We start from the raw sequence: 14,253 nt of genomic DNA, 5'->3' as shown, positions 1-14,253 counted from the left end.
TCACATCTCGTGAATGGGAGGGGAGGACGACCAGAAGCGGAGGTGACATTGACGCGATCCACTGCCCGCAGGTGACGCTGCTGTACGAGAAGTACCTGGAGTACTACCTGTCGCCGGAGCTCAGGGAGCGCCATTCCGCCCGAGAGTACTGGCAGAAGTTGAAGGCAGAGCACTCCGCTGGACCCTCCCTGGTGCGTGCCACCCCTGCTGCTTTCTCGGCCCGCTCTGGCCGAAGCTCGGAAAAGTCGACTGACGCTCCAACGATGTTCGTAGTTCCGTTTTGAGGCTGCCACGCATAACCGGGGTATTTCGAGCAGACGACTAACCTGGTTTTGACTCGAATTGAGGGTTCATGGCTGCACTGATCAATTAAATAAAATGAAGTTCATCCAATGGAAATGCATCAGCATTTCCATCAGAAGAAAACCATCGCGTGGCCTCGGTTTCCTTCCGTTGTTGCTCTTTGATACGGTCAGCCATATCACTTGTGGAAAGAACCGCATCAATCGCCAGAGCGGCAACTGAGCTGGGCCGCATTCCAAAGTGGCGTGGCTCCTGCTCGTCTCTGGCTCCGCACCAGCTGTGTAACGCATGGATTGGTCTGAAGCGCCGTCCCTCTCCCGCTCTCCCCACCGCCGACACGATAAGTCCTCACCACCCCACTCTCCTCGCGACGTCATGCATAGCGCCGACAGACAAACTCACTGACTGACACCGGCGGGTTTTCATCAGAACGAGCATTTTAATGCTCACGCATTAAAAGAAACGGAGGGGGGTACCAGGAACATGCTCGCGAGTTTGAAAACTTCCACAGTTGTCACCACCCAGAATCCTACCGGAAGGTCGCATTTCATCCCTCTTCCTCTCAGATTCTCTACTGAATAGAAAGAGGATCTTGCTTGGATTCTCTTTTGTTTCGCGCCTCATTATTATATCGAACTCTGTCGCCTGCATGTTTTCTCTTTGCTGCGGTAGGTTATGTTCGGACGAAACTCGGCATGAAACGGAAAATGTAGTTCTGCAAAATCCCGTACAAGCGCCCACCCTCAAGAAATCACTTGTCTCGTCGTTTTTGGGCCGAAGATCCGTAACATTAAAATTCCAAAACGTCGCCCACCCGATTCCCCCCAGATGTCGATCATGCAATGTTCTACGGGAATCGCACAATCTGTTGGATCGGCAGTACTTGTACATGTGACGGTTGTTGCGTTTGCTGCAGGTTCTCTTGAGTTCATCGCACCGTGGCGTGCAAATCTTGCGTCCGCGATCCGCGGGATCTACTTTCATGACATGCGATTTCGTTGCTGGTTCCTGCACTTTTGCCCGCGATCTGCACGCGCGATATCGGTTCCCGTGACGCTAGAGTTCGTGGCGGGTTCTCGCGGGCTTATCACGTCATGAAGCGCTAATCTGTTGTGTCTACATTTCTGCGGTATCTGTTCCCATGACAAGGGAGTTTGTGGCGAATTTGTCGTGTCTGCGACTCGAGGTATCAGTTCCCAATTTCGTGCAGGTTAAGCGTGCTCCTTTGTGCTTATTACTTATTTTTAATGAAATGTTCTGTCGCATCCCCAAATATCGCTTTTCCCGTATTTTTACCATTTATCTCTCAATTGAGATTTTACGTTATGTTTATCAGAGGTTCTGATCTTGATCTTGCGGTTTGCTTATGAGGCCTAGAAATAGGCGGCCATCAGAATTTAGCTTCCTAATTCGTAAGGTTGTTTTCATTAAGAAGTGTTGCTTCCCTTAGGTCAGCTCCACATAACCGTCGTAGCCTGGGTAGCACGGAGCACTACAGCGTATTGTTCGGCCATGCGTCGGGTACGGTGCAATTTGGCCTCGCTACGATCGCTCTCTGGAGTTGTCTCTCTCGTCGAAGCTGTCTGTGCGGCCGACACGTAATTGAAGCGGCGCTCACGCCCAAGCTTCATTTCGGACGTTCTGGTTTGCTTCCTTTCAGGACAGCGACATTGCCCTGTGGCCTTACCACACTCTGCTTGGGGTGAGTGGCGATTGACCCTGGAGGTGCTCCGCAGCCGGAATTGGTTCGAGTCGCTTGCACATTGGTTTCATTTTGTGACTGCAGGTTGGACGCTTCCTTTACGACATCATGATTCACGAAGCCAAGATCGACATCAACGTGCTCCGCCACTCTTCCTCCACCAAGTAAGTGCACCAAAACTATTTCCCCAGCTGCGGCTTTTCTTCCACGCACGTTCTTGCAGGAGGATGATTCCAGCGTTCTACAACATTTACCGAACCGTTGGTGCCCGGACGAAGGAGGAGATAAAGGTGCGTGCTTGTGAGGGGAGGAACAAAGGCCAATCTGAAATACTGCAATGCACTCACTGTGTTGTGAGTGGCACCTGGTGGAGGAGCCCCAATGGGTGCTCATGGGGGGATTAGAATCTCACCTACTCGGGTTAATATCCGTTGAATTTGAACTGAAGTAGGGATTTTCTAAGACTCCAGGTGGTCACTGGGGTGCTGCCTTTTTGTCCAGTTGGCCTTCGCTATTCACGACAAAATCCCTTTTTCAGCAAAAAAAAAAAAAAAAAGAAATATGTCAGTCTTTTGAGCAAGTTACCGTATTTGCACGAATATAACGCAAGGGCTGGTTTTCAAGCCCCTAAAGAGAAAGATTATTTATTACTATCATAAGTTTATAACATGAATGCAATGTTCCGTAAAATAAACTGGAACAAACAAAGTAAGTAAGTAAAGCGGAAGAAATTTTGGGGAAAAGGAATGGGAGGAGTAAACTAGTGAAGCTGGGAAGAGTGTGTGAGGAGGCGCGGCATTGCCGACCTGCATCGCAGGGTTGCTCCCCTCCGGGAGCACTCCTGCCTTGCAAAGTGGAACGCTTGTTGGGGGACGGGTCCTGAGTGTGGGGTGCCTGTGCCTGTCCTAGCCGCACCCGCTGCTGTCCAAGCTGTACCGTGGCGGGTCCCAGGAGCAGCTGTCCTTCGACGTGGGGCTGGTGCCCATGGTGTGCCCTCCCCTGCCCTGGTCCTGCGTCAACAGTGGGGTCTTCCTCCTAACGCAGAGTGAGCAAGTCCTCTTTCTCCGTTGCTGGTCTTGGCACTTATAGGGTATTGATACAAGCTCCGGAATCAAAAACTTTGAGATGGCACTAATTGTGCGCATATGTGTGCTACCTCTATATACAGTAACCCCTCGTTATAGTGAAGTCAACGGAACGGCAAAAAACTTTGATATACTGTATTTACTCGCATAATTTGTGCCCACGCGTAATTTGCGCACCCCTAACTTAAGGCCCAGATTTCCAGAAAACAAAAAACTTGCTCGCATATTTTGCGCGCCCTGCGCCGTTTTGTGCCAGCTTGCCAACCGTTTCCAGACTCCCCACGGGCACGTGAGCTAAGCTGCGGAAATTCCGCGCGGCTGTGAGAGGAGTGAGAGAGGCGAGAGTGGGAGAAAGATGCGACTCTGCGCTTCTCTGCAAGAACTACGAGACGCGCGCGCGCGCGTGCTGCTGGCTTAATGTTGCGAGGTGGTTGGCCTGCAAGCAAGGAGGCATGACGTCACGCTGGGATTTCTGGATGTGTCGTGTGGTGTGTGGTTGCAGCGGTTGCGGTCGTGTGGAGTGGCGCGAAGTCTGCAACGCGAAAGTGCATGCTTTTCATTGTTCGGATTGTGTGGTTCAAGTTTGACGCCGTCAACGGTTTTCTCGACGATTGCTCTTGCGATGGGTTACAATAACTATACAGCGAAGTTGAAGCTCTGCGGGATCAAGTTTTCTGAGGAAAATGGAAACTGCGCAGCTGCCAGGCAGTTAAGGGTGAGCGAGAGCCCTTTACATTATTGGCGAAGACAGAAGTCGCAACTGGTAAGTGCAAGACCGGGAAGAAAAGCAATTCAGGGGCCCAAACGAGGGAATTTTCCTGCTGTTGAAGATGAACTGCTACACTATTTTTGTGATCACAGGTCGGCTGGTCACGCCGTGTCATGCGAGATGTTTGCGAGTTTCAGGCAAGAAAGATACCACAAGAAATTGCCTGCAACGTTCATGGCTGCAACGTTCAAGGCTAGCAGAGGATGGGTGACACGCTTCATGAGACGCCACCACTTGTCTCCGAGACGACAGACGACTCTCTGCCAGTATTTGTCCGAAGACTACCCGGTCTGCGAGTGGGTTCTAACAGCGTGGGACATGGTCTCTCCCAGCATTGTCGAGTCGAGCTTCAAGAAGACGGGACTATCAAACGCGCTCGATGGAACTGAAGACAATGTTATTTGGAACACGAGTGACGACGACAACCACGACAATTGCAGACATGGTACTGAGTGCGAGAGCTCCATCAGCGACTCGGAGTAAACAAAATGGGTACGTATTGTAAAAAAAAAAAAAGTAAAACAACTTGCCGTTTGAATAGGTATTTGTATTTTTGTATACATTACAGGGCCTTTGCAGATGTGTTATTTGCGATGTGCTCGCGAAATATCTCCGTAATTTGCGAGCCCCCTTTCTGATAACAGATATTTTAAAAAAAAAAGTGTGCAAATTATACGAGTAAATACAGTAAGCGGTAATTCGATAAAAGCGATAGAGCCAAAAAAACAGTGCCAGCAGCTTTTAAGGTGGGTGGGAACACTGACCGTATATGAACTTTGGTTATGAACTCCTCGTGCCAGCTTTACCCAGTAAAAAAATAATTAAGTGGAGTTTGCCGATAATTTCATCCGAGCATCAGTTCTCCTTGAACTGCTCCAAGCATCATAAGAACACTGTCCCTGTCACTGCACTCCACTTTGTTTCGAAGCAGCCGTAGGATGTCTTGCGTCTCCGCAGTCGTCGACGTCTCCTCGGTCATCGGCGTTTTCGGAGGTGCCTCTCCGACTTTGTTTCATGATTACCCTGGCCGCACGCAAGGTCTACGATCGCAGCATCTGTGGCAGGAGCAACTATGGGAACGTCTGCATCGACAAGCACGAACGAAACAAAGTTATCCTCGGTGGTTTTACCTACATGTTTTCACACACTCCTGTAGAGATTGTGTTCAAGTGTAGAGATCCTCGGCAAGCATGCTCGCTAGAGAAAATCCGACGTATGCGAAGCAATTGGCGATTATTCATCTTGGGTCACGGGCGTGCTTTCTCCTGCATGAGAAACATCTCAAACCCGTCCAATATGCCTTGCTTGTTCTGCAAAATGGTAGACGGTGTCGAACAGCCGATGCCGGAATGTGGAATTCCTTGGCGATTTCAAACTTGGGCCGGTCTCTTTTCTTAACCGCGCAGATCTAAGCGACTTTCGGTAAACACTCCCAATCTCTCATGGCGCACGTATGCGTAAAGTATGCCGCAGATGCGCCCACGCAGGTGCGCACGTCGGGGGCTCCCAAAGCGATGATCTTCTCTGGGCTCCATTGCTCCTTTAAGCATGATGCACGGTAGTGAAAGACTTTGAGAAACTATTCGATTCGAAAGTATTTGGCCAAAACCACTATTCGCTTTGAATCTGCTTCAAAGTCAAAATCTACTATTCGCACATACCTACATTCTACCTTCACCGCTTGTGTGTACCTTGCAGCAAAAACTAAAAATTAGGGTTGTGCGAATATTCGAAATTTCGAATAGTAGTTCCGAATGATACACTATTCGATATTCGCTTCAAGAAGAACTGCACTATTCTTGTTTTACAGCGGAGCTGTTAAGGGCTAGGTTCCCCAGGATCGTGTCCGCTGTGTCGACACAAACCTACCTGGGCAGCTAACGCAATCTATAGACCTTTTCCGCTTACTCTCGCCCCCGACTGCCAGGTAGGCATACCCGGTATGGGCGACAAAAAAATATCACAACGTTTTAACCTGAAAATAGTAAAAAAATAAGGGGGGGGGGCAAACAAGAATGTGTGACGGTTACGTTTTTGTCCTAATTGCCTTCTATTGGCGTGGCGACGGCAAAACAATGTTTTCGCCCATACTGGAAGTGACGACCATTCAAGGTGGCGGCGCCCTTCCGAAAAAGGTCTATAAGCGACGGCGGCAAGCACACAACCAGTCTGGTTTCTGCCGTCGCTCGCAAATGGCGGCAACCTTTCCAGCTATCAAAGAAGAATTGATAGCTGGGCGCATTGGTGGGAATTCATTGTAGGAAACAGCGCAAAAAACAGATGACGACGAAGAAGAAGCACACGTAACGAGCGCAGCGCTCGTCACGTTTGTTTTTTCGTCCTCGTCTGTTTTGCGTGCTGTTTCCTTTGCTCCTACGCTCCTATCAGCTATGGTTTGGACTCACGATGGGTCGGCGGCGCGTCCTGTCGGGGAAAGGAGACAGGCTGCGGGAGGAGCGGCGATGTACGCAGCAGCGCGAGTGGGTTCGCAACCTCCGCAAAGCCGCTGTCGCCTCGACTTCCACTGCGTCCAGCGCTTCAGATTCTCTTGCCAAAGAGCACATCGCTCGCCTGGAGAGCCGCCGCCGAGAACAGAACCAGCGATGTAAAAGGCGCCGGCGGGCCAACGCCACGGACGACGATCGTGCCACGGAGGGGAAGCGCAAGCGCAAGGCACGGCGACGACTGCAGTCCACGCCGGCTGAGCAGTTCCCGGGTGTGACGGCGAGGTTCCGGAGGGAGTTTGTGGAGAACCTGCTTAGCGTCACATGCGCCGTGTGCACCCGGCTCTGGTTCGCCGGAGACGTATCCACGATCGGCGGCGTGTCGGACGAGAAGAAGCGGGAATCGGGCGCATGCGCGTTGCGGCAGTGTATCGAGTACAGCTCCGCTGGTCTTCCTTCTTCATGAAAGTGGAAAGGCTGAACGTTTTTTTTGAAGCGTTGGTTGCGTCAGGTTAGCCTTGTTGAGTGCGCTTCTTACCAAGTACCGGTGCGCTGTGGAGAAGCAATACCTGCAGAAGCAAGCTCCGCGGGTGTTGCTTCTCTGCATTACATCGGTGCCGTTTAAGAAGTGCACTCAGCGGGGTAACCCACCGCAATAAACACTTGGAAAAGTAGAAATATCATAATTGCATGCAACACTTGGAAAAATAGAAATATCATAATTGCGTGCTTGGAAGAAAAGCATACATTCAAAGCGGGATGGTGCACCCGTGCCGGCTGTATTTGAAAATAAATAATAATAATAATAGCCATCTTTATAGGATTAATTTTATGTCAAATTCGTTGTTTACTTGCCATCCCAAGACACCAAACCTTCTGAGGTAACGGTTCATAAATATAGATAGATTAAACCTAGCTTATAAATGAACAAGTGGAACAACCTTCACAAATTTAGTTAGGTTTTCATCTAAGCATTATGCGATGGTAGTGAAAGCACCTAAAAAGGCACCGAAAAAAACACAAGGACAAGGAAGTAGACAGATAAGAGCGCTCTGTCTACTTCCTCGTCCTTGTGTTTTTTTGCCGCTTTTTTAGGTTATCATGGAACAACTGGCCCAAATTGCTACCTTAGTGGTAGTGAAAGGCATGGAAAAAATATTAGATATTCGAATCGAAAATATTCGGCCAAAACCACTATTCGCTTTGAATTCGCTTCGAACTAAAAATCCTCTATTTGCATGAGACTACTAAAAATGCTTTGACGCGCGGTTAACTTACCACACCGCAACAATCTTTGGAATGTTTCCTCGGTCAGTCCTGGCACTTAATTAATTAAGGTAAGCTCTTTCTTGAGATTGCATCGCGGTTCCTCTAAGCACCTCTTGAGATCATTCCATGGCTCGCTTCCGCTCGAGATTTGGGGTCTCGGTATCCGGTCCAAGCTGTAGCGCCGTCGCCTCTTAGTGCTGCGCAGCGGACGTTGATCCACGTCTTTCGGTGACTCCCAGCGCCCTTTGTGCGGCTCCCTGAGGCAGCCCAGCAGCAGAAGCTGGTGCTAGAGTCGACCCCTGTGGAGCAGCTGTACCCATCCTTCGACGCCCTCAACATCCTGGCACTGTGCCCCTGGAGGATCAACAAGCCGGTGAGTGGGGAGAGGCACCTCTTCGCTTGCGCCCGGCCCCGAGAGGACAAGGGGAAGGAACAGGACCGTAGGGTCTCGAGCATAGGTATGCTGTGCTCGCATTTCGCCCTTTCGTTCAACCAGATTCTGGTGTTAGCGCATCATCTCTTTGAATTTTGGAGCCTTTGGAAAAGGCGGGGGGCGTCAGCAAAGAAAAGTCGAAATCTTGTTTGGTGGCTCCAAAGTCTTTGCATCCTTTTGAACTTGGGACATATTATATGGCTGGCTCCTAGCAGTTTTCCCATAGTGAATTTAGCGTAACGGAAGACCCTCGCGCAATTGAACCTCGGGCCAGGAAAAAAAGAGATTGCACCCATGCCATACTAGCGGGGCAAAGGCACTGGCAACACAGAGTGCGATGTGTTAATCTAGAGAAAGTGGGCACACATGTGGAGGCGGGATGGGCGCACAATCAACTCCTGTAACAAAATCTGTTACACGAGCCTCCGAAAAATGCTACGGATCCTCATGTTTCTCGCGATTCCTTGTATAAGTAACAGCACACTGGACAAACTTTCGTCAGCACCACCGCCGTCGCTGCATTCCGAATCGGTGTTGCTGGAGTCTCGACGTCACCAGGTAGAAATTGAGGGAACTAAATGGGGATGCCATAAGCATGCCAGCCTGAGATGCATTTCAGGCAGCAGAGTTTGTATCCAGAGAAAAACTAAAACAGTTAGAAAAAAAAATGCTTTCCAAATCCACATAGTATGTACGGCAAAAGGAAAGTAGCGAAACGGCTAAAGAGGTCTCGATCCGTTCTATGGGCTCGAATATTCCGTAAATACGTACTGAGAGTACTATTAGTGAAAACCGTTCTGCCTAGATTTTGGGGTAGGTTTCTTGCCCTCATGCGGCAGTCCTTATGAAACGGGATCCGTCGAAAGCCGACGGCGAACGCTGTTCACAAGGGTTGCTCTTTAGGATTGACAGACAACCGGCAGCGTTTTAAGCTTGTGCTCTGGCACGGTCGTGGGACTGTCGGCAGGTGTTGGACCTGGTGGTCGAAGTGTTCCTCAACAAGGGCAGCCAGGAGCTCGACATTCCCATGCCACCTTCCGAGTGTCCCGCTGCGCCCAAGTTTCAGACGTGAGGGGCCCCTCTTCTCTCTTTCTCTCTGTTCTTTGTTTGAGCTTGAAAGCTTTTGTCTGCTAGTATTTGTAAAGTAACAGTTGCAGCTAACAACTTTGAAAAATGTGTGATGCTTTTATGATTTTTGACAACTCTGACTGTAGACTACATGCTTTTTACAGCGGAGCTGTTAAGGGCTAGGTTCCCCAGGATCGTGTCCGTGTATGTCGACACAAACCTATCTGGAGAGCTACCGCCATTTATAAGCAACGGCAGCAAGCACACAACCAGTATGGTTTCCGCCGTCGCTCGTAGACGGGGGCAACCTTTCCAGCTATAATAGAGGAATGGATAGTTGGGCGCGTTGGTGGGAATTCATCATGGGAAACAGTGCGAAAAACAGACGACGACGAAGAAGAAGCACACAGTGTATCGAGTACAGCTCCACTGATCTTCCTTCTTCACAAAAGTGGAAAGGCTGAACGTTTTTTTTTTGCAGTTTACAGAGGCAAACTTACCAAGAGGCAAAAATCCTGCCCAAGGCGGCAGAATTTTTGGGGTGGCCAATTTCTAACTGCTTCCAAATGAATTGGCTTTTTTCTTTCTTTAATCTTGCTCTGAATATATAGTTACTTCGGAGATTCTAGCATGAAATCTATAGCTACTTTCGAAAATTTTACCTCCAAACTTAACTATTCCCCCCCCCCTTCCCCTTCCCCCTTTCCTCTCTGGGAGCCGGCACTGTTCAAGGCTGCCTAGGGAGGCAAAATGCTAAGTCCGCCTCTGGCAGTTTAGGTTAGTGGGGTAACAGGGAATTAGAAAATACTGCCGAAACCAGCTTCTGAGCTTACCTGGAGTTTGATGTCTCAAAATATTTCTTGCTTCAAGAATGATGGCACCATGCATTTGCTTAGCTCCAACCTTGAAGGCTTTTTCATTCATTTTAGAATCTGCCACGGAATCTACACGCAAAAAACTTCCAGGGGCCATTTTAAGCTTCAAGAGCCAGCCACTAAGAGTGTCTAAGAAAATAAGGTAAAAGAGTCGCGCAAGTACGGAAACCAGGCAGTGCACCCTTTGACTTTTAGTTCAGCTGCAGTTGGTCACAGGCCAAAGACTGTGTGTTAATTTTTCTTTTTTCAGGGAGGATTGTTGCATGATGCCAGACATGTAATCACCCGTGTCACGTTTCATCCGTGTCACGTTTCACCCGTGTCACGTTTCCCGCATTTCAGGCAGCACATCCTATTTTAACTCCTCCTCCTTCCCTTGTACTATTGTAGACTGGAACGACCTCCCCTCACTTATTGTAACCCAGACGGATCCCACCGCATTTCGCAACGCTCTTTGCACTTATTTCTGTTAATCCCACTGTGCTATTCTATTTGTTTGTCTTGTGCTTTACTGGTTGCCATGTATCAATGTTTTCATCCCCTTACGCTCCCCATGTACCCAGACTAATTTGCGTCTTGCCGTTGCTATGCCACGTTGTTTTGCAGCACCCCATGTATTCGCATATGTCGTTGTTACTGTTTTATGCTCTCGTGTTATGTACTCCCCCCTTATGTAATGCCCTCAACGAGGGCCTTTAAGGGAACTTGAATAAATAAATAAATAATGCTCTTCAGTTTGCATTCATTTATGAGACTGGATGCTGCAACAAAGTTTTGGGGATGTGGAAGTGCATCGTGCTCGTAAGTAATCTAAATTCCTACGCAACAGTTTCTCTGACATAACGAAGTCTCCGAAACCTTTCTTTGACTCCTTTATGTAGAGCTTTGACGGTAAAACTTGTACGATTCAGTTTGTGCTCTCGTTGCAAGAAGAATCTTTTTGACTGCTAGTGACGAGGGCTTGGTTTCTACCTTGCAGGGGTATGACCAAACTGGAGAAGGCCAAGGTTTCCCGTGAACGAATGGTGCTGAAGCGAAAGCGTGCAGAGATGTACAGTCTGTGGTGCGACGCCCTTTACAAGCTCTCCATCGCCAATCACGTGAGTGCGCCCTCGGCCTCTGCTTGAATCTTTTCGGGAACTCAGTTCTCTTTGCATGCACTGATGCTCTGTCTTGCGTCTGACAGTGACTCAGTAAAGGTTGTGCCCCTCCCTGAGGGTCACCAGGTTGTTTTGTCCCGGTCCTTCCTAGAAGTCGTAGGTCAGGGCCGGGCGATCGTGGACTGCCGTGCTGGATGGTCGCTTCTTGCTCGTTGGTGGTGGCGGAGCCTCGAAGAAAGACGCTCAAAGTCGAGAGCAACGGTTGATAAAAACAAATGTATTAAAACGTCAACAGCAAACTTGGTTACAGTAGAGATACCAAAAAAACCGCGCCTCGGCGCAAAGTGCCCACCGCGCACGGTGAGGCTCAAAGAAACTGCTCGTCGCTCGTGACAAAGCTACGCGGACCGGCGGACCGCGGGAGATAACTTGCTCCGCGCACGGGCTTGTTCAAACTCAATTTCTCCAAAAAGGCGCACCGACATTCCGAAAGGAGGCCGGACCTCCCTCCCTCCCCCGAAGTCGCCGACATGGCCCCGACAAGGTCGCCTCCCCAATTACCTCGGCGGCAAGGGCGACCACCCGCGAACAGAGGTTTGTTTACTTCCCACGCGGGGAAATCTGCTTCCACTTTCGGGAGCTGGCCTCCGCTTGCCGCCAAAGGGAAAGACAAGACATCGGGCGCCTCCCAAGGACGCTTCGGGTGACCGCGCCGCCAATTCCCCGAGCTCTTTCGGCTAAGCCCCTTCGGCCATCCCTACACGTCCCCCCGAAAACTGCGCTAGGACTTCTGGACTAGCCAGCAGTTACAAAAACAGGATGGCCGAAAACCCAACAAGAACACAAAAACAACCCGCTTAAACTGAAGCGAAAAATAAAACTACAAAACGCATGGCTAGAAATTACCAAGCCAGGCCCCCTTAGCACCGAATGCTACATAAAAAATGAGGAAAACAAAATGACAACACTTCTCACTATACTCAAGTTCTCAGCAGGCCTCTCGAGGACCTGGATCGATCGCAACCATGACACCATTGGTGCCGCAAGAGCTTCCGCAAACAAAAGACCAAAACATCAATAAATCACGGCGAACCAACAGTCAAGGGTAAACTGAAAACGCCTGGTGAACACTGAACAACGCTGAAACGTTCGATTACACAAAATAAAACACAGCCACGCTCCTCTACTACGACCTGCTAAATGAAAATTAAAAACAGGAACAACACTTCTTTCTGCTCGTGGAGACAGAAACCTTGATCACCCACTTAACTATAGACTCTGCGGACCTGTCTTGGTCGCACCAACGACATCAAAAGCGCCGCAAGAGTTGCCGTAAACAAAAACGCAACAAAACTCAAAAAGTGTGGCAAACGCTACTCAACAAGTTAGAGTTCAATGGCACCTCACAAGGGCCGCGGCAGTGATCGCTTCCCCACATGCACGCCCGCTGACACCACGTGCATGAGTGCGACAAAGCGCTCCCTTGCCACCCTACAATCAACCCTTACTCGGGCACCCGTGTCGAGTGTCGCGAGAACAGTGTAGCTCGCCAGAGCTTCATTAGGCCCACGAAGGCGTGCTCGGCTCGGCCTCTCCACGGAAGCGCTTTCGGCAATCGCTTCGCAGACATCAGAGAAAGGATCAACTTTGCGCCCATGGCGCGCCATCGCCGTCCCCCTTCCAAGATTGTTGCCCCACGGCGATTCGTGCTCCTGCACCTGTACCTCCTCGCGCCGCCCGCTTGGTGGCACCCGCTGTGTCACACCCTCAACACAAGGCCCGTCGTGGTGACCCCGAAGTCCAATCTGAACAGCGGCAGTGGCCCCCCTCGCGACATCGGCATCCACCAGCCTCCCCAGTGCCGGGACCGACCCCTGGCTCTCCGGGAGCTCCTCCCTTCCAGCTGCCCGGACGCAGGAAGACCCTGGTTGGCAAGTGGCCCGATGGCCCTCAGACCCCCCGGCAGTCTCCAGTCCCAATACGGCACGATCGGCCTCGAACCCTACGACAGTGTCCGGTTCCTGGAGAGCGCGATCGGCGTCGGACCCCACGGCAGTCTGCGGTCCCAGTACGGCACGATCGGCCTCGAACCCTATGACCGTGTCTGGTTCCTGGAGAGCGCGATCGGCGTCGAGCCCCCCGGCAGTCTCCAGTCCTAGCACGGGACGGTCGGCCTCGGACCCCACGGCAGTCAGCGGTCCCGGTACGGCTCGATCGGCCTCAAACCCTACTTCTTGGAGATCGCGATCGGCGTTGAACCCCACCGCAGTGTCCGGTTCCTGAACGACACGATCGGCCCCGGACCCCACCGCAGTCTCCGGTTCCTGGACAGCGCGATAAGCCTCGGAACCCCCGTCAGGGTTCGGTTCCTGGACAGCGCGGTCAGCCTCGGACCCTCCGGCAGTGTCCTGTTCCTCGACACCGCGGTCGGCCTCAGACCCCACCGCAGTCTCCGGTCCCTGTACGGTTCGATTGGCCTCGGAGCCTACCGCAGTCTCCGGCTCCTGGACAGCGCGATCACCCTCGGACTCCATGGCAGTCTCCGGCTTTTGTGCGGCACAATCGGCCTCGGACCCCATGGCAGCCTCCGGGTCGCCCAGTGCGTCCGGTTCCGTTTCGCTCACGCGGTGAGCCTCGGGCTCCGCGCCCGCCGCTGCATTAATCAGCGACCCTTCTCGGCGCTCCTCCAGGAGCCGAGCTCTTGCTCTCCGCTCCTCCGCCCGGAGCTCCGCCAGTCGTATCTCCAGCTCTAGCTCCTTCGTTCTTTTCCTCACGAGTGCTATCTGAACGCTCAGCGGAATCGCTTCCCCATCCGACCATTCGTCCTCTCCGTCACTGAGGCTCTCCCCAATGGGCCAGTTATACCTCGCCATGCAACTAAGTGCGCGGGTGTCAGCCGGCGACGGAAGGGAAAACGACCACTTACCTGGCGGTACTGTAGAGTCCGCGCAGTCGCATCGGATGTCGCCGAACCCGCAGGCCACTGGCGTTGATCGCAGCCGCTGACGTCCGCCGGCTTGAATCTTTTGTCGCCGTTGAAGGCCCCAGGCCCCCGGTAGTCGTCGATGCCGTCAAACCCGCAGGTCACCGGCGCCGATCGCCCCGCGCGACGTCGGCTTCTTGGCTTTCGCCGCTTCCGGCCACCGGCGTACTCGTAGCCGTGCCTTGCCGTACCAGGCTGCTTGTGGACCGCTCCTCGTTGTCT

At 51.5% G+C, this 14,253-nt stretch overlaps 1 protein-coding gene across 2 annotated transcripts in view; it reads left to right on the top strand.

The window, feature by feature from the left end:
- The window catches only part of LOC8030692 (DNA-directed RNA polymerase, mitochondrial), a 102,728-nt gene that overhangs the window by 36,028 nt on the left and 52,447 nt on the right, over positions 1-14,253 (top strand). For both annotated transcript variants that reach the window (XM_029995037.4, XM_029995026.4), the window contains exons 13-20: positions 72-191; positions 1,964-2,005; positions 2,090-2,169; positions 2,229-2,295; positions 2,915-3,050; positions 7,812-7,945; positions 8,973-9,073; positions 10,928-11,048. In XM_029995037.4, the coding sequence (XP_029850897.2) occupies positions 72-191; positions 1,964-2,005; positions 2,090-2,169; positions 2,229-2,295; positions 2,915-3,050; positions 7,812-7,945; positions 8,973-9,073; positions 10,928-11,048 (801 nt within the window). The remainder of the gene's footprint in view (positions 1-71; positions 192-1,963; positions 2,006-2,089; positions 2,170-2,228; positions 2,296-2,914; positions 3,051-7,811; positions 7,946-8,972; positions 9,074-10,927; positions 11,049-14,253) is intronic.

This window comes from Ixodes scapularis, unplaced genomic scaffold, assembly GCF_016920785.2.
Source record: "Ixodes scapularis isolate PalLabHiFi unplaced genomic scaffold, ASM1692078v2 PGA_scaffold1__304_contigs__length_218370807, whole genome shotgun sequence".
NCBI classification, from domain to species: domain Eukaryota; kingdom Metazoa; phylum Arthropoda; class Arachnida; order Ixodida; family Ixodidae; genus Ixodes; species Ixodes scapularis.
Note: the sequence above shows the minus strand (reverse complement) of the source record. Positions and strands in the feature narration are given on the sequence as shown.